Source organism: Cavenderia fasciculata (assembly GCF_000203815.1).
Source record: "Cavenderia fasciculata unplaced genomic scaffold Scf_ET2XIPL01COFD4-5, whole genome shotgun sequence".
Lineage (NCBI taxonomy): Eukaryota > Evosea > Eumycetozoa > Acytosteliales > Cavenderiaceae > Cavenderia > Cavenderia fasciculata.
Window position 1 is genome coordinate 993,023 of NW_004457695.1, and position 24,185 is coordinate 1,017,207.

Sequence of the window (24,185 nt, forward strand, 5' to 3'; positions counted from 1 at the left end):
TAAATTTGTATATCTGTAAATAATTAGAAGTTATCTAGTTATAATTAACATTAAAGAGAAAAAGAAAGATGGACGTATCAATGATATTAGGACAAAGAATGATAATGGGATGGACATTATTGGATGTAGTATGTGGAGTTTGTAAAGTGGTGCCATTGATTGAAGACAAGAAAAAGAATTTTACCGAATGTGTTCAATGTCATCGTACATTCAAGAGAGAGAATGGTGATCTTGTAGAAACTAAAAAGGCGGCCGATATTATACCACCAACAGCAGCAGCAGCAGCAGCAGCTACTAATGCAAATGTAGCTGTTGTACCAACTACAAAACAAGTAGAATCATTCCGTGATATTGATAGAGAAGAATACAATGAATCTAGAAATATTTCAAATAGTCACTCTTTAAACTCTACCGGTTCATCATCTTCAAATACATTACAACAATTACTTTCATCTTCAAAACAACCAACAACTGCTACTACAACTACTACAACTACTACAGTCATTGCCGATAAACAACCAAAAACGAATCATAATACCGATTATGATCAATACTATGACGATGAAGATTACGAACCATTTACTGAAAGTGAAAGATTACAATTTGAACAAAGAATGAAAAAGACTGATGAAATTAGTACAAAGATTGGTCAAAAGTTAATGTTGGGTTGGGCATTACTTGGTGATGTTTGTCCAAATAATCAATGTTTGGATGTATGTACAGTTGAAAAAAGAATAATAATATTGATTTAGATCTACATATATATATATATTAATATTTTCATGTATTGTTTATTAGACACCATTAATGAGAGATAGAGAAAAATATTTTGTTTGTGTATCTTGTGGAGCAAGAGCATTGGATGTAAAGGATTTGAAAAAGGCAGATGTATATGAAACTTTGATATCTCCAGCATCATCTGTAACTACTGCATCAACACCAACACCAATGAATATAGAAGAGTCACCATTAAAACATAATAATAATAATAATGGAATTTCACCAATTAAAGAACCAATTCAAAAGAGACAAAAAAAAGTTGATGAAGAACAACAACAATCCTCTTCCTCTTCTTCCATTTCATCAAAACCAACCATTTTCAATTATTCCAACAACTGTTCAACTAAAAGTTTATTACATGATGAAATTAGAGATATGCCATTGGTAATTGACAAGACATTGGAAACTTTATTAAACAAGTTGAAAGACTCTGAAACCAAGTTGGGATCTGCTGGCGCCCAAGAAACACTTGCTCAATTTGCATCGATTCGCGAATGCTCACAAGCTATCACCTCTCTTTTAGAATTAAAGAAACAATTGTTATCTTAAGTTAAAAATAAAGAACCAAGAGTAATTTTATTATGTTTCAAAAGTGTGTAGGATCCAATCCTCATTTATATCTGGCAATAATATTTTAGTTGATGAATATTGATTATTAATATTTAAAGAGGGGAAGGGGAGTATTGGTATTTATTTATTTATTTAATTTAATTTAAATGCCAATTTGTTGTTAATGACGTCGATTAGGAAGCAGGAGCATCATTTGGAGTACAAACAGAAATGAATGGTTGATTTTTATATTTCTCAAGATCGATAACTTCGGTGATACAAAGTAGGATGGTAGAGATGACAATAACCAAACAAATCAAAAAGATAAAGTATGACTTTCTGTTGGATTTCTTGACCGCGTACAATAATGATTGAGTACCAACAAAACAAGCAATAAAAGCTGTAAAGTAATAGACTAAACCATAATCCAATCTTAACTTTCCAAGTAAAACATATTGAATTGCTGATGATGCACTTGTAAATAACTAGAAAATATAATAATAATAATTATTATTAATATTGGCTAAATCTTATATATATATTTGTTTTTTGATTTAATATTTACAATCATAAAACTTGAAGTAGCAGCAGTAATATCTGGAGAAAGACCCATTTGTAATAATACTGGACCTTTAATCATACCACCTCCAATACCTAAAAGTGAAGCTAAAATACCGGCAATCACCGAAAGGAATCCAAGGAGGATGATGGTTTGTGGTGAATAGTTAATATCTCCTTCGACCTTGATTCCTTGTAATTGATTCTTTTTCCATCTACGGTACAAGTACAATGCTGTCAATATCCAAGTGACAATGATGACTGGCCAAATGGCAAATGACAGTGTCCAATAAGTAGGACTACACAATTTAATGCCAACCATTGAATATTCTCCATCACCACCCTTTAAAACGGAAAATACAGTTGACAATGCAAGTACTAAAACGATTGCCGATATTTTTCCCCATTCTGCGTCTTTGAATGCTAAAAAAAAGAAAAAAAAGAGAGATTAATATGAATAGGTATGTATGTATATGATTTAATTTAAATTGATATTTCATACGATTGGATTGTTGAGTTTCAGATCCATCTGAATTGATAGAGGTATTTTTAATTTGTGAATAACTCTTGGTTTCATTTTCCTTTTTGTAGATTGATAAACCTTTACGGAAGGTTGTGATGGCCGTAGCGGTAAGAGTGACAACCAAAAGAATTAAAATAACAAATGGTGGTAAAAAGGTATGTAGATAGACACCAAAGGTGGTACCACCCAATGTCAATGGTTCAATTAACAATACGACAGAGTAATCGATCAAATGCTTGTTTGCAAATGGATGTCTTCTTGGGAAATTTTGAATAAAATTGGCCATTGCACATCCTGCTACTAAACACTAAAAAGAGAGACAGACAGACAGTTAATAAATGTGAAATCAACATTCAAAATATATTTAATTATTATTATTATTTTTGATTTCTTACATTTGATAATGGAATAGCAGTTTTTGGACTAAATTTAGAAACTAAAATAAGGATTGGAATGTAGATACCTCCACCTCCAACACCTCCACCCGATGATAGAGCACATCCGATAAAGAGGAGACAAAGTCCGACTATATCCAAAAATGTAAAATGATCGTGGAACAATGATTTATGTTCACATATACCTTCAGCACAAACACTTTGTGATGAAACTTGAGATTGACATTGACTGTCTGTAAAACAATTTCTAAAAAAAAATAAAAAGAAATGATTAATATGAGAGGGAAATATTATTATTATTATTATTATTATTATTATTATTATTATTATTATTATTATTATTATTATTATTATTATTATTATTTTTGACTATACGTACGAACAAGTATTATTTAAACAAATATAACCCATTAGACATTGGGAACAAGATTGATTGGGTGGTGGGGGAGGGGCCTCTTGATCGACCTGATCCATAATGGCCATATTATTTTGATGATTCATATTATTATTATTATTATTATTGTTGGCAATGATGGGATAACCATTAATGGAGTTGGAGTGTTTGATATGAATCTTTTTAGATTCTGCTATACCTCCACACAATGATAATATTACTCCTATTACTATTAATAGTAGAGTAACATTTTTACTATTGATTGCCATATAGATATTTTATATTATTATTATTTATGTATTATTATTTTTTTTTTGAAATAGGAAATGGAATTAATAGTAATGTTCAAAAGTTGGTTTGGTTGGTTAAATATTTAATAATGGTGATCCTGACTTGGAATGTAATGTAATGTAATGTGGTGATACTAATTATAATATGAATCTATAACATTTAAAAAGAGAATATCGATATTAGAAATACTGTATTATTATCGTTGATGATGATGATAATTGATGTCGTATAGATGTTGGTGATTAATACAGAAAAGAAAGAACTAGTGGAGTGAAGAAAAGGAATTATTAATCATTAAAATAATAATAATAATAATAACAACAGACAAGACAAGAAAAAAGAAGATTCTTCTAGAGATGGGTATGAAACATGAATTAATTTAAAGAAAGGAAGTGAGGGAGGGAAGGGAATGATGATTTTTAAATCATATTTTGGTTGTGTGTCAAAACACCTGTGTAGATTGTAGTTGTGGTTGTGTTGTATGTGTGGGGGATATGTTTGTTGGGAAGAGTGAGTGAGTGAGTGTGGAGTGTGTTTGTATATGGAAAACCAGGCGCCAGAGAAACATAATGGAAATACAGGATTAAAATGTGTTGTACATTTACAAACTAAAATAAATTAAACACAAGAGTGGACAGAGATAGATAGATAGATGGATGCCAAGAGGCAGACGGATAGATAGATACATTGAACAAATATACGTTGAAATGATATCTTTCACCAATGTTGGTGTATCTGCAAAGTATTATTATTGTTTCAATGTTTAACATTAATATTGTCCACAGCATTCATCCCCACTTTAACATCACCTTACAAACTTGTCTTGACCAATCCAAAATCTCCCCCTCGTTTTCACCATCCGCTGATTTGGTGAAATGGGGTGGTGTGGTGATGGGTTGAACAGTACCTAAATATCTTATGTCTTTGGCTGTGATAAATCAATCCTACTATACTGCAAGCAAACAACAACAACAACAAATAAAACTAACTGCTGATTAATATTAATGACCAACCACTGTGTTATCATCACATCATGATGTGATGCTTCCATTCCATCCAATCCCTTCTTCTTTACTTCACCCCCTTCCTTTATTTGACGATCGGGTGAGTGGAATGGGATATAGATGTTGATTGTAGTTGTTGTTGGTGTTTGCCTGGTCAAGGGAATCATAACTATTTCTATGTTCGGCGGCGGTCATTATAAATAACAGTAGCCTTCTTTGGTTCTTTAAAAGTAGTGCGTTGTGTTGTTTTTTGAGATAAATAAATTGTGTGTGGTGGGGTTTCATGCATTGAAGCCGAATATCCTTGTTGAATTGAATGAATAATTGCCGATTGATATCCATCATAATCATTATCATCATCATCATTAAATAATGTCGTCGTTCTACATAGTTAACTTACGCGCGCGATGGTGAATGAAATTACTATATACAAACAACTAAACTAATATGATATTGATATTATTAATAATTATTATGAATTCTTTCTTATTTATATATATTTATATAAATATATATATATTATTATTTCTCACTGTTTAAACACATCATGATGAAGGACGAGAGAGGGGATTCGTTCAGTGGGGTTGGCCTTTAGATTTTTAGTTTTGTTTTGCTGTTTCAAACAAAAAGGATAAAAAAAGATACGATTTGCAAAAAATCTAAGGTGATGAGCGCGACATTTTAGTCGAACCTGCTTCGGAATCGAATACCGACATCTTCCATCAGACCATACTCGGTCCTATCGCACTCTTCCAGTTACTTTTCAATAACAGACCAAAATTACAGAGTCGACATCATCAATCGATCTATGGAACGTCATCAATGGGTAAATGAAAAGCCCATTATTGCATTCCTGAATGCAAATCCATTGTGGACAGGGCATGAAGAAAACCTCATCAACCATTAAGTTTATAAAAGAAATTTCTTAATTAAATTGTTTGCAGAGTGCAAATCTAATCTTTCCTCTTTTTGGGAATCCTCAATCATACATGATTATTATCATTTAAGAAAGAGACAAAATTAATTAATAGTTTTTTTATAAAATACATATAAATAAACTTCTTTGTGCAATTACTAAATATGATATAAATAATTTAAAATACATTTTTATTGGTTTGTTGTTTTGAAAATCAATATGTGAAATAGAAATGATCATTCACAGTGTTACATCATTGAAATATTTGTATATAAAGTTTATCTCACTGGACACGGTCGAGGGTCAACTCTTTCAATCGTTGGAGGATAAATATGGTTATCAGGTCGTTCTCTATTGTTGGGGAGATGTTGAAAGCAAAAAAATACATTCCCAATAATGGAAATATTTATTCTTTAAAAAAATATATAAATATATATTATGCATACCCATTACATTACATTTCTTTATAAACTCCAACTATGATATGATATAAATAATATAAATTTACATTTTGTAGATTTGTTGTGTTTTGTTTGAAATTTCAATATATATTTATTAATTATTTTTAATTGTTTTTTTTCCTCTACAAAGCCAAATTTCCCCAGTCAAAACAGTACTGTAATTATAGTAGTATCAAACAACTTACAAATTTATTTATTCCACCATTGTCAAAACGACAGACTAATAGAGACAGAGAGACAATACAAACACAAAACACCCAACTTGAAGAACACAATACCAGACAGAACAAACACACACTGTTCAGTTCAAACACACCTCCAAATTTCAACCAATGAGTTTTCAGTACCGTACATCTTCAAAGACTTTTAAAAGTAAAGAAGATGGATAATAATAACAAACAAACAGATAATAATAATATTAATATTATAGAAAGATATAGAATCAGTAGTAAATCATTCAAATTATTGGAAGATAAAAAGTGTCCATTATGTGATAGTCAACTGTTTGATAGAACAACACTCAATCATCACATTGCATTGTGTTCAATCTATTTCATGCGATACAATCAAATAAATGTCGATCAAATGGTGAATCATGTAAAAGATGATGATGAAAGGAACAAGAGGAGATTACTCCAAACACCTAGAAGAATGATGGATATTGGACTATTTCGATCAGTGTTGATTGTCAATGCATACACTCGTAGTATCATCATCAAACATCAAAGACATATCAATCGATTACTATCAACATCTGCAAAAAAGCTGACAAAAACCCAACAAGAACTAATATCATTAGGTTTACCTGACAGTGGGGATAAGGTCGGTCGAGAAGGTAGATATCATTGTTATATATCTTTTTATTCTGAGGACAGCATAGCTGATTTAATTAAACAAGTAAATGGGCTCAGAAGAGTAATTCAACAATCTAAATTGGTAACATATTTATCTATTAAATTTTATTACTCTGAAATTGAACTTGGTATGATATTATTAAAAAAAAAAGAGCGAGCGAGAGAGAGAGAGAGAGGAATAATTATTATATTATATTATATATATTAATCCTATCATAATTTCTCTTTCTCTTTCTCTCTCTCCTCTCTCTATAGCAAGACCATATGTAAACTTAATCTATCAAGATCTAAAAGAGAATACAACCATCACAGAGTATTCTATCGATCCACCACTATTTGGAAGAATGATCTATGCAGAGAGACCAAGTACAAGATTCAGCATTCCTGAAGTTCAATCTTTCGTTTACTATGATAGTTGTTACCTTTACATACCCTTTTGTTTACCATCAATGGTTCCCCACATTGATAAATATCTTGTTAAAAGTTCAGGTATGTACCATCATATCAAGTACATTCATTCTTATTATGTTATTGTTATTGATCCAAATTTCATCCAATGCCATTCATTATATTTTCTTTTCTGCAGCTTTTATTAAACAATCATGTCGAACATTGACAGGATCACCATATATTAAAACTGTCAAACAGCTTTGTAGTTTCCGAGAACCTTCTGATGCTAAAGTATTCAATCAATTCACACTCAGTCTACCCAATCTTGAATGTATTCGATTGGAATGGGATAAGGTGGACGAGTATATACCACTGCTGATCGTTGAACTATTAAATAGAAACCAAATCAAACACATGACCATTTATTGCTATTTCACACTATTACAATGTCAACAACTATTCAATGCCATCAAGACAAACAAATCACTCATCTCTTTAAAACTCTATAGTATGTCACCAACGTTGCCAAAGTATTTTTTAATTAATACTTACTTTACTGATCATATTTATTTATTAATTAAACTACAGTTAATTCTTGTAAAAGTGAATGGATTCAACATATTTATGATGGTTTAAAAGAGATTCACAGTTACACAACGTTAAAGTACCTTTATCTTAGGGATACATGCCCAAGGGGGGACAATGAAAAACTATTATTGAAATCGTTGGAGGATGATTATGGTTATAAGGTCATTATTTATGATAGTCAAAGTGGTGGACCCAAAAAAATACATACTCAATAATGGCTATTGTATAATAATAACCAACCGTATGCTAGAAATGAAGACAAATATTTTATATTTATTTGGTTTAAAAAGGTGTAAGGGTTCGTCATTTTCATAATAGAGCAATGCTTTTGTTAGTCATCCACTAGTGATTTTGTATCCCATTAATTTGAATCATCTTCTTCACCATCTCCATCATCAGGGGTCTTTCTTTTTGGAGGCGGCGCCTTATAAGGCGTGCCATCACTTCCTCCAAGCAAACGATATGGGAGAGCTCTCCCATTTGGTTCGATGTGTTCCAGCATATACATATTGTGTATATTTACTGATTTCAATAGGTTTTCTGGAATCTTATCATAGCTTTTCTTGATGGGAGAAGCATAAAAAGGAGATTTTGAAGGAGAAGGAGAAGGAGGTGAGGTCTTTTGTTCATTGGGGGGTGGGTCGACAGAACGCACGGTTGTCGTCTTTCGTTTTGTGGCGAGGGGGGGGGGAGAGGGAGGGGGGATCACTTGTTTTTATTTTTTTGAGGGCGCGGTTGAGGGCAGCCACCTTTTGTTCAGGGAGAATGATTGATTCCAAAGCTAATCTTTTCAAATAAATCGATCTCTGTTTTTTGTTTTGCAATGCAAGCTACGTCGTCAATAGATTGACAGAAAAGAATGGGGGGGCACCATGAAATAACAGAATAGAGATTTATTTGTTCGCCATATTGAACACACAATTTACATGCTGCTACCGTAAATTCTTTCCAAATCCCGGGTTTCCCAACCTCTTGACAGATTTCCAGCATTGAGTCATTGTATTCTTCGTTTGGCTCGCATTTTTCACCTGTCTCTTCGCCAGTCCCAGGTCAAATGAACAACCTTGAGAATGAGAGACAAAAAATCCTACTATTATTAAAAGAAGAATGATAAAAACAACTTTTCTTTGTTTCATTTTATCTTTTGTAAATGTTTTTGTGCTAGGAATAAAAGTTAAAGTGAAGATTATGTATCCAGCAATTACCTTGAATTTTATCTTCCCGCTCCTCATGGTGGATCAAAATTTCTTTGCCTTGGGTTGCTAACTTAGGATCGAGCATTTAAGTGATAGCGACCCTTTGACATGTAACACCCCCCCCCTCCTTATTCTCTGTGAATAAAAATATAACTTAAAATATTAATTAATTTGAAAATAAGAAGAAGAAAGATGGACATACAAACAGACAATATTATAAAAAGATATAGAATCAGTAAATCATTCAAAGCATTGGAAGATAACAAATGTCCATTATGTGACAGTCAACAGTCTGACAGGACAACACTCAACGATCACATTACATTGTGTTCAATCTATTTCATGCGATACAATCAAATAGATGTCGATCAAATGGTGAATCATGTAAACGATAAAGAAGCAGTTAGACGAGGTAGATGTCGTCTTGTGATTGATTTTAGGAGGGATGATGCATTTGAGAGACAAGTAGATCAAGTCAGAAGAATCATTCAACAATCTAAATTGCTTAAATATTTAACTATTTCCTTTCACTTTAATGATAAGCTACTTGAAAAAGGTAAACCAAAATAAAAAATAATAATAATCAAGAACACGAACCCCAATTGGCCAATTATTATTAATTATTTATCCATTCATCTTTACCATATTTCTCTCTCTCTCTCTCTCTCTCTCTCTCTCTCTCTCTCTCTCTCTCTCTCTCTCTCTCTCTATAGCAAGACCATATGTAAACTTAATCTATCAAGATCTAAAAAAGAATACAACCATCAAAGAGTATTCTTTCTATCAACCACCATTTGGAAGTATGATCTATGCAGAGAGACCAAGCACAAGATTCTACATCTCTGAAACCAGAAACATCGACGACGACGATGGGGATAGTCAACTTCATACACCGATTTGCTTACCATCAATGATTCCACACATTGATAAATATCATGTTAGAGGTTCAGCTGATATTGTACCATCATGTCTAGTATTGACAGGATCACCATATATTAAAACTGTGAAACTAGATACCGCCCAATCAATATGTTATAATATCCAGGTGTTCAATCAATTCACACTCGGTCTACCCAATCTTGAATGTATTCGATTGAAATGTGATGAGGCGGAAGAGCATATGCCAGTGGTGATTGAACTATTAAATAGAAATCAAATCAAACACATGACCATTGAGAGTCGTCTCAACCAGCTACATTGTGAACAACTATTCAATGCCATCAAAACAAACAAATCACTCATCTCTTTAAGAATCCTTGGTATGTTTATGTTTTCCCTTTATTTTTAATATCTATAGTATAACTAGATAGTATATAACTTACTCTTATTTATTTATTTATTTAACCTGTGTACACAGTTGATTTTGAATCAGAAGAATGGTTTCTATTTATTTATGATACTTTAAAAGAGATTCACAGTGTTACATCATTGAAATATTTGTATATAAAGTTTATCTCACTGGACATGGTCGAGGGTCAACTCTTTGAATCGTTGGAGGATAAATATGGTTATCAGGTCGTTCTCTATTGTTGGGGAGATGTTGAACGCAAAAAAATACATACTCAATAATAATGGCTAAAACGCGTACAATAATACCAGTTTCCAATTGTAAATAATTAGAAAGAAGAAGAGAAAGAAATATTTATTCTTTAAAAATATATATAAATATATATATATCTATATCCATACCCATTACATTACATTTCTTTATAAACTCCAACTATGATATAAATAATATAAATTTACATTTTGTAGATTTGTTGTGTTTTGTTTGAAATTTCAATATATATTTATTAATTATTTTTAATTGTTTCGTATTGTTGCCTTTGAAATTTCCCTGGTCAAAACAGTACTGTAATTATAGTAGTTGTTTAACTTACAAATTTATTTATTCCACCATTGTCAAAACGACAGACTAATAGAGACAGAGAGACAATACAAACACAAAACACCCAACTTGAAGAACACAATACCAGACAGAACAAACACACACTGTTCAGTTCAAACACACACCTCCAAATTTCAGCTGTTGTTAATTTTAAAAAGGATGCAGACGATATATAATAATATAAATATATAATATAAAACCAACACCACAACATAACCTAACAATTGATATCAAACAAACAAACAAACAATTGAAACAGATCAACAATTAAGTTAGTTTTTTTTAAAATCAACAACAACAACTACAACTAAAAGTAATACCAGATTTGTATCATCAACAATTATACCCTTTTTTGTAATATAATCACACAACAAACACAGTTATCTAATCTTCTTTTAAGGCACACAACAACAACAATATTTATTTACCTTCTGTATATATATTAATTTATTTCACACAAACAAACAAACAAACATCGTTTATAAACACACACACAATGGTATTTATCTATCAGATCACCTGACCTCATCCTCTGTCTGAGATATTATAATAATAACATTTCTAATCTTCTTTTTTTATTATATTATAATCAGGTAACTACATCACCACCGTTGTCACCGACGTCATCTTCATCATCTTTGATAGGAGGAGGAGGAGGAGGATCACCTCTATCGAAAATATTTGTAAATAGTAACCAAACAACAACAACCAAAAAAAATACAACTGGTGGCAGTAGCAATCGAGCATCAACTTTATCAGCCTTTATCTACATACTCTCAATACCAAAACATATCATAAACTATCTGGCATATATTCTATTTTTCATCCCATCACTCATTTACAATTTACTCTACAACATTATTCAATGGATTTCAAATACCAAAGCAATAGCTAAACAAAATGTATGTCATATATGAAGGACATTAATACTTGTTTGACTAATGAATTTATTTATTGTAATACTCTATAGAGTTTAAAGAATGATAGAAAAAAAGAATTGGTTATATTAATGAAAAATACTGGATGTTATAAAGAGTGGTTGGAAAAAGCAAGTGAATTGGATTTGTTAGAGGAAAAGGAGAAATGGAGGACAGATGATGAATCGGCGTTTTACGATTACAAGTTGATTCGATTTCGTTTGAATAGTCTTAGAGTGTTGGCACAACGTGGAGACTATGTGTCACTGTCGATTGCATTGCGCGAGGGATTGTTAAGGAATTTGGGTGGCATGGGAAATGCAGCTTTGTTCCAAGAGTCACATGTTGGAACCAAATATGTGATTGAGGAGTATGTGCAAGAGGTTGTGAAACAGCTAAACTACATTGCCTACAATGTTCCCAAGGACAGGGTATCGCTCGACTTTTTCTACGAGACTCGACAGTCTTTTGGACGCAGTGCATTGTTGTTGAGTGGTGGTGCAACACTTGGTATGTACCATTTGGGCGTCATTGCAGCATTGAAAGAAAACAACTTGTTGCCACGGATTATATCGGGGTCGAGTGTAGGCTCGATCATCGCGTCGTTTGTGTGTGTTAGCACCGACGAAGAACTCGACCAAAATTTCAAGGATCCTACTTGGAACTTGGACGCTTTTGAATCGGAGTCTTCATTTTCTCGCAAGATGGCAAGACTCTTGAAAAAGGGTGTCATCATGGACATCAAGAAACTGCAGCGGTGCGTGCGATCCAATATCGGCGACCTCACATTCAAAGAGGCGTACGACAAGACCAACCGCGTGCTCAACATCACCGTGTCGTCAACCAACTCGTTTGAGTTTCCCCGACTCCTCAACTACCTCACTGCGCCCAACGTGCTCATTTGGAGTGCCGCCTGCGCCAGCTGCGCACTTAAATTCCTCTTTGAACCCGTCGAGCTCATGTCCAAAGACCCGGCCGGCAACATCATCCCGTACCACCCGTCCCAACAAAAGTACTCGGACGGCTCGGTCGAGCTTGACCTGCCCATGGAGCGGTTGTCCGAGCTCTTTAACGTCAACCACTTTATCGTGTCCCAAGTCAACCCCCACGTCATCCCCTTTCTCAACGACGGGCCTGTCCAGTCGTCCAACTCGCTCATGGGCGCCCTAAAGTACATTGGCAAGTCGGAAATCAAGCACCGCGTGCTCCAACTCACCTCACTCGGCCTGATCCCATCGGCCATCAGCGGACTCCCGCCCCTCATCACCCAACGCTACGACGGCGACATTACCCTCGTTCCCCAAGTCACCCTCAAAGACTATGCATCCATCATCTCCAACCCTTCGAAAGCAATGATCAGCGACTGTATTCGTAAAGGAATGAATAGCACTTTTCCAAAAATCTCCATCATCAAAAATCATTGTCTCATTGAACTAACACTCGATAAAATAGTCTCGCGACTAAGAAGTCAATTATTCAATAGTGAAACCACTTTAAGAAATCAAAGAGCTAAAAATGATTTAATCACCTTTTCACCAATAAGTATTTCATCAAATAACTAACCAAATATAACATATAGGCAAATAAATTAATGAATTCAATCATCATGATTTATTTTTAAATTTCTTTAATTCTTTCCATTTCTTTTTCTTCTCTAACTACATTAAAACCAATTTCACTAACAAAGTAAGTTTTTAAATTGGTAGCACCAAATGAGAATGTATAATGTTGACCAGGTAGGAAATGTTGGGAAAAGGTTTGATTGGCAAACAGGAATCCATCGACATCATCATAGAAAATATTCTTGATTCCCTCAACTACACTATCATTGTTTAACTTTATACTAAAATACATCATTGGAATATTGGCAATATTCTTTACCGACCCAAAATATAAATTATTGTCAAATGGTCCTTCAATATTAAAGTTTACAAATTTATAAATATCTAAAAAGGAAAAGTAAATTAAATTAATAAATTAAAAATAAAGATTCAATCTTTTACTTTGAATTTATACCTTGTTGGGGAATACATTGTGATTTAGTTTCAGTGACTATACAAAAATGGTTTTGTGTGCACTCTTCAAAACATGACCAAGTATAATTTGAATTTACATTATGAACCAATAACAATAAAACTAAAAAAAGATTCTTTACTACAATATTTTTTATCTTCATAATTACTATTAATAAATATATTTATTTCTTTTTCTCTATCTTTATAAAAAAATGGAACAAATTTGGCTATATTTATATTTATTTATGAAAATTGATTCATTTACAAATCATTATTTTCAATTGATTTTAAACAGAAGTAGCTGTTCAATTTACTCCACGATTGTAGTTTAACACCAAAAAATGATTGTTGTAAAAAATTATTACGGTTATTTGATTCAAATAGAACCCCACCTCTCTTTCTCTTTCTCTCTACCTCGACTTTCGATTTCAAATCAAAATCCAATCACCCACACACTAACCTCCCTCTCCCTCCCCTCCTCTTTATTTATTTTCTTTCCCCAGGATTTGTTTATAATTTAATATTGTTTTGATTTTATTTTTAAATAGTTTTGGTTGATTTTTTTTTTTTGTATTAATTGATCAATTTAAATATTGTTAAAATAAGATTTGTGTTTTTGATTTGTGTTTTGTTTTTTTTTACAAGTTTGATCTAGAAGAGAATTTTACTACATCATTAATATCAATACCGAGACCCTTGGCAATACGGGTACCGTAATCCTTGTCGGCCTTGTAAAAGTTGGAGATGGCACGGAGTTGGATGTCACGGACAGTGACACCCTTCATGTGACCGACGATGTTGCCAACGAGACGGGTCTTGGCACCTTCGTCCATGAGACGGTAGAGGTTACCTGGTTGGACAAAGTCGTCGCTTGGTGGGTATTGGAAACGACCGGCACTGCCAGCGACTGGGAATTGGTGGATGGCAGCGTCTGGTTGGACGTCTGGACCGCCAAACGAGTTGGGGTGGTAGTTGGGGGCCTTTCCTTGGTTGCCATTGACAGCCATGGCACCATCACGTTGGTAGTTCTTGACACCACCCTTGACGGCGTATGGACAGTTGACTGGGATTTGTTGGTAGTTGACGCCGAGACGGTGACGGTGGGTATCTGGGTAGGAGAATAGACGACCTTGGAGCATTTTGTCTGGGGATGGCTCGATACCTGGTACCATGTGTGATGGCGAAAAGGCAGCTTGCTCAACCTCGGCAAAGTAGTTTTCTGGGTTACGGTTCAACACCATACGACCGATTGGAATAAGGGGGTAGTCCTTGTGTGGCCACACCTTGGTGATGTCGAATGGGTTGAAACGGTACTTGAAGCCGTCGTCAAACTCCATCAATTGGATGCACACCTTCCAGGCTGGTTCGCCGCCCTTGGCGATACTCTCAAAGAGGTCACGGGTGGCAGAGTCTGGGTCCTTGGAGTCCATCTGCTCGGCCTCCTCGGCAGTGTGGTTTTGGATACCACTCTCGGTCTTGAAATGCATCTTGACCCAGTATGCCTTGCCCTCGGCATTGACCCACTTGAGTGTGTGTGACGAGAAACCATCCATGTGACGATAGGTCTTTGGTGTACCTCTATCAGAGAACAAAATGGTGAATTGATGAGTAGTTTCTGGTGACAAACTGGCAAAATCCCAAAAGGCATTGGCATCCTTTAAATTGGTTTGTGGATTACGCTTTTGTGTATGAATAAAGTCTGGGAATTTACTTGGGTCACGAATGAAAAATACTGGTGTATCTAAATAGAAAATAGAAGAAAATAGAAAATAGAAAAGAGAAAAAGGTTAATCATCCAATTGTAGATATTTATATTTAATTTTCTTTTTTTAATTTTATACATACTATTTCCAACCATATCCCAATTACCTTCTTCGGTATATAATTTGACGGCGAAACCACGTGGATCTCTGGCACTGTCAGAGGAACCCTTTTCACCACCGACAGTAGAGAAACGAGTAAAGAGTGGGGTTCTCTTGCCAACCTTGTTGAACAACTTGGCACGACACCACTTTGGAATGTCTGAGTTGGTGACTTCAAAGTAACCGTGAGCACCGGCACCCTTGGCATGTACGACACGCTCTGGGATTCTCTCACGATCAAAGTGAGACAACTTGTCAATCAAGTGGAAATCTTGAATCAAGATTGGGCCGTTGACACCGGCAGTGACAGAGTTGAGGTTATTATCAACTGGTGCACCATTACTAGTGGTAAGAATTGGTTGTGACATCTTTTTCTATCTATAGTAGGATAACAACACATAAGCAAAAGAGTAGAGTAGAGTAGAGAAGTGGTTTTAATTAGTAATCAATTGATTCATTTACATTTAACATAATATTAATATATATATATAAAGAAATAATATTCTTAAAGTGTTGTCTAAACTATCTATCTGTATACTACAACTGAAATACAGGTGTTTGTATTTTGTTGTTATTGCTACTGCTACTACTGATAGTATGTGATGAGATCATTGTATGTCTCCTTTCTTTGTTTGTTTGTTTGCTTAAACATTCAATATGTACATACCTATACCGTTATTCAATATAGAATTTATAAAATGCTTAAAATCTCTTCATCAACCTTTTGTTGGTTGTTTCATCCACACATTCAAGTGAAATTGAAAAAAAATAAAATTTTTACTTCTTCGTGCTCGAAAAGGAAATCAATGAGCACTACAAGATTTTTCAAGAGTAAACAGAGAGATCTTGCATAGTTGGTACAGTAACTGTAAACTAAACTATTTCTCTAGAATACCGATTACGTAACCAAACTATTTTTATAAAAATAGTTTCCAAACTGACATTCAACTCTAGAAGAAGAAGAAGAATGATGTATATCAACAAACAACAATACAATCTTGTTGGTTTCAAAACCAGTGAATCCTCTTTATCCCATTCCAGGTTTGATTATAATCTGCCAATTGTAAGTGTGCACACTAGTCAGTCAAGTAAAGTAACGATCAAGTATTGTCTGTCTCTTCATTGTTGTTGTTGTTGTTGTTGTTAACAATATATTGGTATTATATCTAATGTAAAACATGTACAACAAAGGTTCATACTTGGAGACGACTGTTGTTGTTGTTGCTGCTGCAATAAGAATGAATCTGGCAGTGACCATAGTATATCATGCATGTTCATTCATCGATGAATGTGAATGGGAATGGAAATGGAGGGTATCTACAATATTTCCTAATCAAGGAAACAAGTAAGAAAGTTGTAGAAATTAATTGATTTCATTCCATCAAAGAAACCTCTAACTACACTAGTAGTAGTTGGTGTAGAGAGAGTGTCATATAGTATGGTGATACCGTATTGTCAGCGCTGCTCTCTTATTCAAGTGAACAACAAGCAAGTAAGTTGAGTGAGTGAGTGACCATCACATTAGATTAAACACACTCCCTCCTTCTCCTAACTCTTACAAAAAAAAAAAGAAGGAAGGATAAAAATATGATTCTATTATGAGAGTGGATGAGTGGATGGATATAGTTAGTGGTCAATCAGATAAAAATCCTACTCCTCTCACAAAACAAGAAGAAAGAGAAAAGGGTTGATCTCTACTGTCCTGTGGTAGTTTTTACAATAACATCAACAAACACCCACCAATCTCCCAAACTCCAATTATAATTTTTTGTGTGTGTGTTCTCTCTAGAGAGCGAGCCGGGGTGGGAGTGAGGGAGGTTTGTTTGGTCAAGTAATAATAATAATAATAATAAGTCATCACCTGAATGACCAAGAGAATAGTAGGAAGAGGGAGACCGATACAATACAACAAAAACATACATTACAGTTGATTTGCTTTCTTTTTTATTTTTTTTTATTATCAATTTTTTTGATAATGATAATAAATATTTATAAAAGGAATATAATTATAATATAATATATAGAGCCGATCCCCAAAACATAATAATAATAATAACAATATTAAAAGGAATAAATAATAATAATAATAAATAATAGACCTTCCCACCACCAATTTGTAAAATAATAATAATATTAATCCATCTATCACTCACTCACTCAATCAATCAATAATAATAATATTAAAATAAGCAATTCACCTATATTATTCATTTGTATATTATCCTATCCTATCCTATCCTCTGTACACTTTTCATATATAAATATTTGTATAATTTCCATCACCACCCATCATATTACTTTCTACTCTTCCTTTTGTACAATTGTAAATTAAAATATCTTTATCCTCCGACTTGTCCATCTATCCATCTATTTATTCAAACCAAACCCCCCGAGTTCCTCCTCCTTCAAAATAATCCCATATAAAACCGTCCGCCACCATCAAATCTCGCAATATATATATTATCAATTTAAACCGGCAGTTCAGAAGTACTCCACCTCCACCGGCATCCAAAAAATAAGAAAAAGAAAAACCTGCCTTAACTCAACTTCCCAACTCTTTAAAATTTCTACGATAACTTTTCCTTGTCGAAAATCGATTTTGGATTTTTAAAGAGCAGAGGCAGCAAGGACGACCATCGAATTCAGATAAACATCGGTCAACAGCCACCACAGGGATATCTGGGCTCCACCACCACATCAAACCAACCTCCGCAGGGCCGCAAGTGACATTACGGCATCCATCCAACATCAAACATTCATTGTTTTATTGTCTTTTCTCCAACTAGTAGATAGATAGTATTTATTTCTTTCCCTCCTCCTCCTCCTCTTTTATTTCTATGTGCTATTAGTAGAGAGAATTATTATCTTTGGCCAGATAGTAATCGACAACAACAATAATAACAAACTAATATATAATCTTTAAAAACATTATATATTCTCTGTATCACCTCATTGTATTCACAAATATAGTTTTAACTTTTTGATCATCCATCATCCATCATTAATAATAATAATCAGTAACAACACCGACAACAATAACAACAAACCAAAACAAAAAGTTAAATTTATAGATTACAAAGTTGTATATTTCACACTACATATAACAATATTATTATCACATCATCTATTTTTATATATATATATTTTATTTATTTCATATAAAGAACAACAAGAAAGAAAAGAAGAAAGAAGAAAAGAAGCAATCAGAGAATAATAATAACAATTAGAATTTAATAATAATCTCGTCATCAACAACAACAAACAAACAATAGTAGTAATATTATTGTCAATATAGTAATAGTAATAGTAATATAGTCATACAATCTTCTTTTTTACATTTGTATATAGTTTATAAACAAAAAAAAGGTTCCATCATCATCATCATCATCAATCATCTGATTCAATTCACAAAAAAAAAAAGTATACTAGTAGTAGTTCCCTTTCAATTTAGAAGATTGTATTATAAAAAACAAAAAGGCAAGAACAAGACAGTACAGCACAGTGACAGTGTCAGTGACAGCGACAGTGACAGTAAAGTAGACGACATACATATATATCTCATTGGAATCTATTCCCAACCGACGACGACTGCATATCATCAAGTAAAAGACTGGTCCGCCGTTTTTTTTAAATTTTTTGAATCTCTGTATCTATATCAATCAAAAACCAAGTAATAATAATAGTATCAACCAACCAACATAGATCTGCCATTGCTCAAAATCTTAATCTCTCAAAAAGGAACCAAAAAAGGTAAAGGGCATGATATAACACACACACACACACACACAAACACGCACACATATTGGCGTACACCAAAAACTTATAAATATGAGAATGAGGAAAAGTAATAGTGTCTGTCGTCTGTCAACCAAGGTTGATGTACCCGACAGATTCAATCATCCATTTAAGAAAATATGGCTTTGAAATCAAGAATGATGTTAAAATTTTATATACATTACTTTTTCTAGATTCAATTATTATTATTGATTTGGTTGCGAACAAATTAACTCACCTTTTTAAAAACTAAAAGATATGATTGGATCACAATTTTTATTAATACTTTTATTTTTTTCATTCTTTTTCTATTTAATTTTAAAATTAAAGGTAATAATATTTGTTTCTCAAATGAATAAAATAATGCCCCAAAGAACATTTTCACCTCGTACCTTTATGGGTGATCGTGGAATCGTTTTGGATAGTTATGGTCGAGTTTTTGATGAAAGAATATTGGCTCCAAAAGCTTGGAAACCTACAAATAATCCAAATTCATCATATTCAAATAGGTATGAAACAAAACAAATAATATTTATTATTATTATTTCCATTTATTAATTTATTTTTTGTTTGTTGTTTGGATTAGACAATTTGTTGATGAAAATTTATTTGAAGAAGCAGGTCAAGAAATTCAAACCATTATATTACAATCATTCAATTTGTTGGATGAAGCCGACGAATCTATAATATTGGACAGATATAACAAATCGAAAAAGAGTTCTAGGAATACCGCAACCTCTACATCTGCATCATCTACATCATCTATATCTACGTCTGCCAGCTCTTTTGTCTCTGCATCGGTTACAACTATTGCCAACTTTGTTCAACAACAACAAGCAGCAACCGCAACAACAACGACAGTTGTAGTAGACAGGGAGGATTTAATACCGCTCAGCACAATCATTGAAAACTATGTCCAACAGGATATATCTTTGATCCCATTTTTTTCAACTCAATCGCCCGGCATTCCAGAGGAACCAATCACTCCTCCAACACGTACACATAATCCAATCACCCTCAACCAACAATTTTGTTCAACAGACTCTTTTCAACAAGGAGCTGAAATTGGCCTTCTCTCCATATCACCATGAGAAAAACAAACAAATAATAATAATAATTCCTGTGTTTTTAAATATAATAATAATAATAATATAAAAGAATAGTACAACAACAAAACAAAACAAACAACAACATAATAGCAACAAACAAACAAAACAACAAGTGATATAATAATCACAAGTTAGTAATTGTAGTCATAATTAAGCATTTCTTTCTTTTTATCAAAAAAGTAAGATCAAAGAATTGCAAGTGTAGATATTTTTCCCATCCCCCACACCTCCCCACCCCTTTTCGTTTCCTTCCTTGTTCACACACGCAAAATACCTTTTTTTTTTTTTTAAAACAAACAAAAACCAACCAACAACAACATAGATGTATGCATCACATACACCAAACCAACGTACAAACAAACAAAACAAACATACATAGACCTTATGATTAAAAAAAGAAATAAACCTTGTAAAATTTTACCCTACCTATCCTTGTCATCCTTTTTTTTTTTTTTCAATATTTTTTTGGTATAATATTTAAATATCTATCCCAGCTAGGGTGTCTATAGTTGCTAGTAAAAAAAAACCATCATTAATCAATCATCCAACCATTGCCACCTCAAAGAGTACCAGAGTGTGATGATTGACCAAGGAGGGTTGTTTTATTTTTTCTGTATAAAAAAACAAGAATCGAGTCGTTTTTAAACAAATGCCATGTTTTGTGATTCTGACCACAACCAACTACCTTTGTAGTTGAACCGCACCATCGAGGTATCGCCGCAAAGAATAAAGAAGAGGAGGATAGGTTGTGAGGTGTGGGAGGTGTAGGGCTATTGGACGATTTCAAGATGATAGACGTCTCCCCTTTGATTTAGGAATGTCGGGTTGTTTTAAACCACAAAATTGGTTTTTTCCTTTTTTAAAGAATGATGATTAAATGTTGATGATGTGCACATTTATATTATAATTATTATTATTTGTTGGCTTTGTGTCTGTTTGTGTGTGTGTTTGGCTTAAATGGGTGCCACTATCGACTAATGTTAACATAAATAACATTCATTTTTGTTATTGCTACCATTTCATCTATCATCTCCATCGCCCAACATATTTTCATCTTTACATTCTTGGGCTCTCTTTCATTTATCTCTCTTTTTTAACTTTAACTTTTTTGTATTACTTTTTACTTACTTATTATAACTATTGTACATATCTATATATATATATATATATATATATATATTGTATTGTATATAAATGTATTCACATAGATTTTCTATTGTATTATCAAAAGATTGTAATAGACTTGACCATGATAGTATGACAACTCTTCCATCGGGATTGAGTGTATTTTCACCTAGGGATGTGTCATTTGACACTACTAATCCAATGCTTGATTTGGATGACCCTTTTTCACTTATATCACCTCGTATTCGTATGCCAGGTTATTACCACAATGTGGACGATATTGACCACCACCACAAAACATCATCATCATCACCATCATCTTCTTCATACTATGGATCACTCGGGTCATCATCCGAGTCCATTAATGATTCATCATCATCTTCACCATCGTCGTCATCGTCATCGTCACCAACATCACTATCCACGTCTCTTGACTTGTGTCTTTATCAACAATGTAAATTAGAAGAACAAGAAGAAGGACATGAACAAGACCAAGTTCATTCTTTGTCACTTGTATCAACTCCTTTGTATCTTTTACCATTGTCTTGCAGCAACAACAACATTTTCATGGATGATGTCATTCTTACTACAGATGCTCCTACATGCTCTGCCATCCAATCATATACTGGTATTTCACAAAACTCGATTTCACCCTTCTCGTCAAGCAGCAGTAGCTTGTTTACACCATCGTCACCTCCTCCACCATTGCCATTGTCTCGAGCCATCCGTCCATTAACATTAAAGATTCGTGGTAGTATTTACAAAAAAGTAGCAGACCCACCAACACCAAGCAATGATGATTATTCATCAGAATCGACCGAGGATGAAGATGAAGATGAGTCAATGTCTGATGTCAATGATGATGAGGATGATCACCAACAACATTATCAACCATCATCCTCTACTATAGTAATGCCAACTACTACTACTACTACTTCTACTGCTATTGTTCCAATGGTTGAAAAGAAAAAGATTGTTTTTACATGCTATAAAAAGAAAGTAGAGGTAGTCCAAGTAGAGAAAGAAGAGGAAGAGGACAATAGTGACTCTTCAACAGACTCTGAAGAGATGGATATTCAAGATGATAGTGATCAAGATTATTCACCACCTGAATCTGAAGACGACGATGAGTCTTCTGAGGATGAATCCAAGAAGAAGTCAAGATCCAAAAGAAGAACAGTTCCAAAAACTCCATCATCCAATATGTTGATCTCTAATTTTAGACAAAGAAGAATGGCTTCTCCAATCTTGCAGACCACTTCCAGTCCTACCACCACCTCTATACAAAAAAAGAAAAATAATACAAGAAAGAGAACTGCTTCCTCTACTGTCACTACTCCTACTACCATGACGACTCGTAAAAGAAATGAAATTGTCGCTGCTACTTCTACTGCTCTAACAACTACTACAACAAATTCAGCAAGAAACTATCGTATCAATGCCGACAAGATTAGAAGAGTTGACAAATCACTCAAAGTACTATGTGATGGATTATTTGCTTACCTTGGTCGTCAACCAATCAATCAAGTGATTGATCTTGCTGGAGCAAGTGAAGAGTTGAATGTCACACCAAGACGTTTCTATGAAATCCTAAATATCTTTGAATGTTTGGAATTGGTCTCCAAAAGTGACCGTAACTATGTTTGGCTTGGTATTCAAAACCTCCACACTCGAGTGTCATCCATCATCCACCGCAAAACAAACAAAAAGACTGCTCTCGTTGACCTTCAAGATGATGGTCAAAAGTCTCTTATTAAACTAACATTAAACTTTTTATCATTATTTTCTTCAAAGGTAAATAGATAAAAAGATATATAAACAAGACATGATAGAATATTAACATACCTATTATTTAATTGCAGCCAAATATTACACCACCAGAAGCTATACAAGCACTTGGCATTGAACAACAAAAAGCAAAGTCAAGAAGAGTCTACGACATTGCAAATATTCTTCAAAGTTTGGGTGTCATTACAAAGCAGAGAATGTCAACATCTGACAAAACCATTCTATTTAAATTATCCCTTTCTTATATAAAGTAAAAAGGTAAACTCTTAAACTCTAAACTAAAATAATATATATTAATAATCATCATCATCAATTCACCAATCTAGCAGTACATATGTAAATCATCAATCATATATAAATCAACATATATCACCTGTACAATATATATTTAAAACAAAAAAAAAAAGTGTACATACCTTCTTGTCTATAATAATAGTAAATAGTAATAATAATAATATTAATAATAATAATATATACCTTAAAATAAAGATTAAATTGTTTGTTTTGTTATGTTAACATCTATCACATGATGATGATCATCTGTCATGATCGATTGATCAACCCTTTTTTTTCAAACCGTCCATCCTTTGGTGTGTGAGTGATGTTGATGTTGATGTCGACATACAAATAAAGCAATCGTCATCGTATTTTGTGGGTAGCGGGTGGGTGAAGTTATAACAATACTTATATCATTGATGATCAGGTGATGGTAATCATTATGTGTTTGTTGGTCACAGACGGGAATCCCACCACTTTAATTTTTATTTTTAATTTGCTTGTCGAGAGGTGTGTGCTATTACTGATATTT

General features: G+C 33.4%; 10 protein-coding genes across 10 annotated transcripts; 6 read left to right on the forward strand and 4 right to left on the reverse strand.

Annotated features, from left to right (window-relative positions):
* Positions 1 to 68: 68 nt before the first annotated feature.
* On the forward strand, positions 69 to 1,329 carry DFA_07971 (Sjogrens syndrome scleroderma autoantigen 1 family protein; the record flags this gene model as incomplete). The annotated part of the gene is made up of 2 exons (XM_004355421.1): positions 69 to 713; positions 799 to 1,329. The coding sequence occupies 2 exons, from the start codon at positions 69 to 71 to the stop codon at positions 1,327 to 1,329; spliced, it is 1,176 nt and encodes a 391-aa protein (XP_004355474.1).
* A 194-nt stretch (positions 1,330 to 1,523) lies between these two features.
* Positions 1,524 to 3,468, reverse strand: DFA_07972 (uncharacterized protein; the record flags this gene model as incomplete). The annotated part of the gene is made up of 5 exons (XM_004355422.1): positions 1,524 to 1,814; positions 1,895 to 2,310; positions 2,390 to 2,717; positions 2,806 to 3,052; positions 3,185 to 3,468. The coding sequence occupies 5 exons, from the start codon at positions 3,466 to 3,468 to the stop codon at positions 1,524 to 1,526; spliced, it is 1,566 nt and encodes a 521-aa protein (XP_004355475.1).
* Positions 3,469 to 3,564: 96 nt separating this feature from the next.
* DFA_07973 (uncharacterized protein) lies at positions 3,565 to 4,689 on the reverse strand (the record flags this gene model as incomplete). The annotated part of the gene is made up of 4 exons (XM_004355423.1): positions 3,565 to 3,623; positions 4,057 to 4,098; positions 4,305 to 4,397; positions 4,665 to 4,689. 4 exons carry the CDS (start codon positions 4,687 to 4,689, stop codon positions 3,565 to 3,567), a joined length of 219 nt encoding a protein of 72 aa, XP_004355476.1.
* Positions 4,690 to 5,642: 953 nt separating this feature from the next.
* DFA_07974 (uncharacterized protein) lies at positions 5,643 to 8,814 on the forward strand (the record flags this gene model as incomplete). Its single annotated transcript, XM_004355424.1, has 7 exons — positions 5,643 to 5,677; positions 6,216 to 6,853; positions 6,981 to 7,214; positions 7,312 to 7,477; positions 7,625 to 7,645; positions 7,720 to 7,864; positions 8,683 to 8,814. 7 exons carry the CDS (start codon positions 5,643 to 5,645, stop codon positions 8,812 to 8,814), a joined length of 1,371 nt encoding a protein of 456 aa, XP_004355477.1.
* A 277-nt stretch (positions 8,815 to 9,091) lies between these two features.
* DFA_07975 (uncharacterized protein) lies at positions 9,092 to 10,386 on the forward strand (the record flags this gene model as incomplete). The annotated part of the gene is made up of 3 exons (XM_004355425.1): positions 9,092 to 9,455; positions 9,613 to 10,158; positions 10,349 to 10,386. 3 exons carry the CDS (start codon positions 9,092 to 9,094, stop codon positions 10,384 to 10,386), a joined length of 948 nt encoding a protein of 315 aa, XP_004355478.1.
* Positions 10,387 to 10,470: 84 nt separating this feature from the next.
* DFA_07976 (alpha-beta hydrolase family esterase) lies at positions 10,471 to 12,560 on the forward strand (the record flags this gene model as incomplete). The annotated part of the gene is made up of 5 exons (XM_004355426.1): positions 10,471 to 10,507; positions 11,302 to 11,321; positions 11,381 to 11,689; positions 11,758 to 12,214; positions 12,409 to 12,560. 5 exons carry the CDS (start codon positions 10,471 to 10,473, stop codon positions 12,558 to 12,560), a joined length of 975 nt encoding a protein of 324 aa, XP_004355479.1.
* Positions 12,561 to 13,321: 761 nt separating this feature from the next.
* On the reverse strand, positions 13,322 to 15,949 carry catA (catalase; the record flags this gene model as incomplete). Its single annotated transcript, XM_004355427.1, has 6 exons — positions 13,322 to 13,650; positions 13,721 to 13,756; positions 13,860 to 13,885; positions 14,362 to 15,002; positions 15,072 to 15,460; positions 15,565 to 15,949. The coding sequence occupies 6 exons, from the start codon at positions 15,947 to 15,949 to the stop codon at positions 13,322 to 13,324; spliced, it is 1,806 nt and encodes a 601-aa protein (XP_004355480.1).
* Positions 15,950 to 19,006: 3,057 nt separating this feature from the next.
* Positions 19,007 to 19,132, reverse strand: DFA_07978 (uncharacterized protein; the record flags this gene model as incomplete). Its single annotated transcript, XM_004355428.1, has 1 exon — positions 19,007 to 19,132. The coding sequence occupies one exon, from the start codon at positions 19,130 to 19,132 to the stop codon at positions 19,007 to 19,009; it is 126 nt and encodes a 41-aa protein (XP_004355481.1).
* Positions 19,133 to 19,718: 586 nt separating this feature from the next.
* On the forward strand, positions 19,719 to 20,446 carry DFA_07979 (uncharacterized protein; the record flags this gene model as incomplete). Its single annotated transcript, XM_004355429.1, has 2 exons — positions 19,719 to 19,864; positions 19,942 to 20,446. The coding sequence occupies 2 exons, from the start codon at positions 19,719 to 19,721 to the stop codon at positions 20,444 to 20,446; spliced, it is 651 nt and encodes a 216-aa protein (XP_004355482.1).
* A 1,212-nt stretch (positions 20,447 to 21,658) lies between these two features.
* On the forward strand, positions 21,659 to 23,631 carry DFA_07980 (uncharacterized protein; the record flags this gene model as incomplete). Its single annotated transcript, XM_004355430.1, has 2 exons — positions 21,659 to 23,383; positions 23,452 to 23,631. 2 exons carry the CDS (start codon positions 21,659 to 21,661, stop codon positions 23,629 to 23,631), a joined length of 1,905 nt encoding a protein of 634 aa, XP_004355483.1.
* Between the last annotated feature and the right edge of the window lie 554 nt (positions 23,632 to 24,185).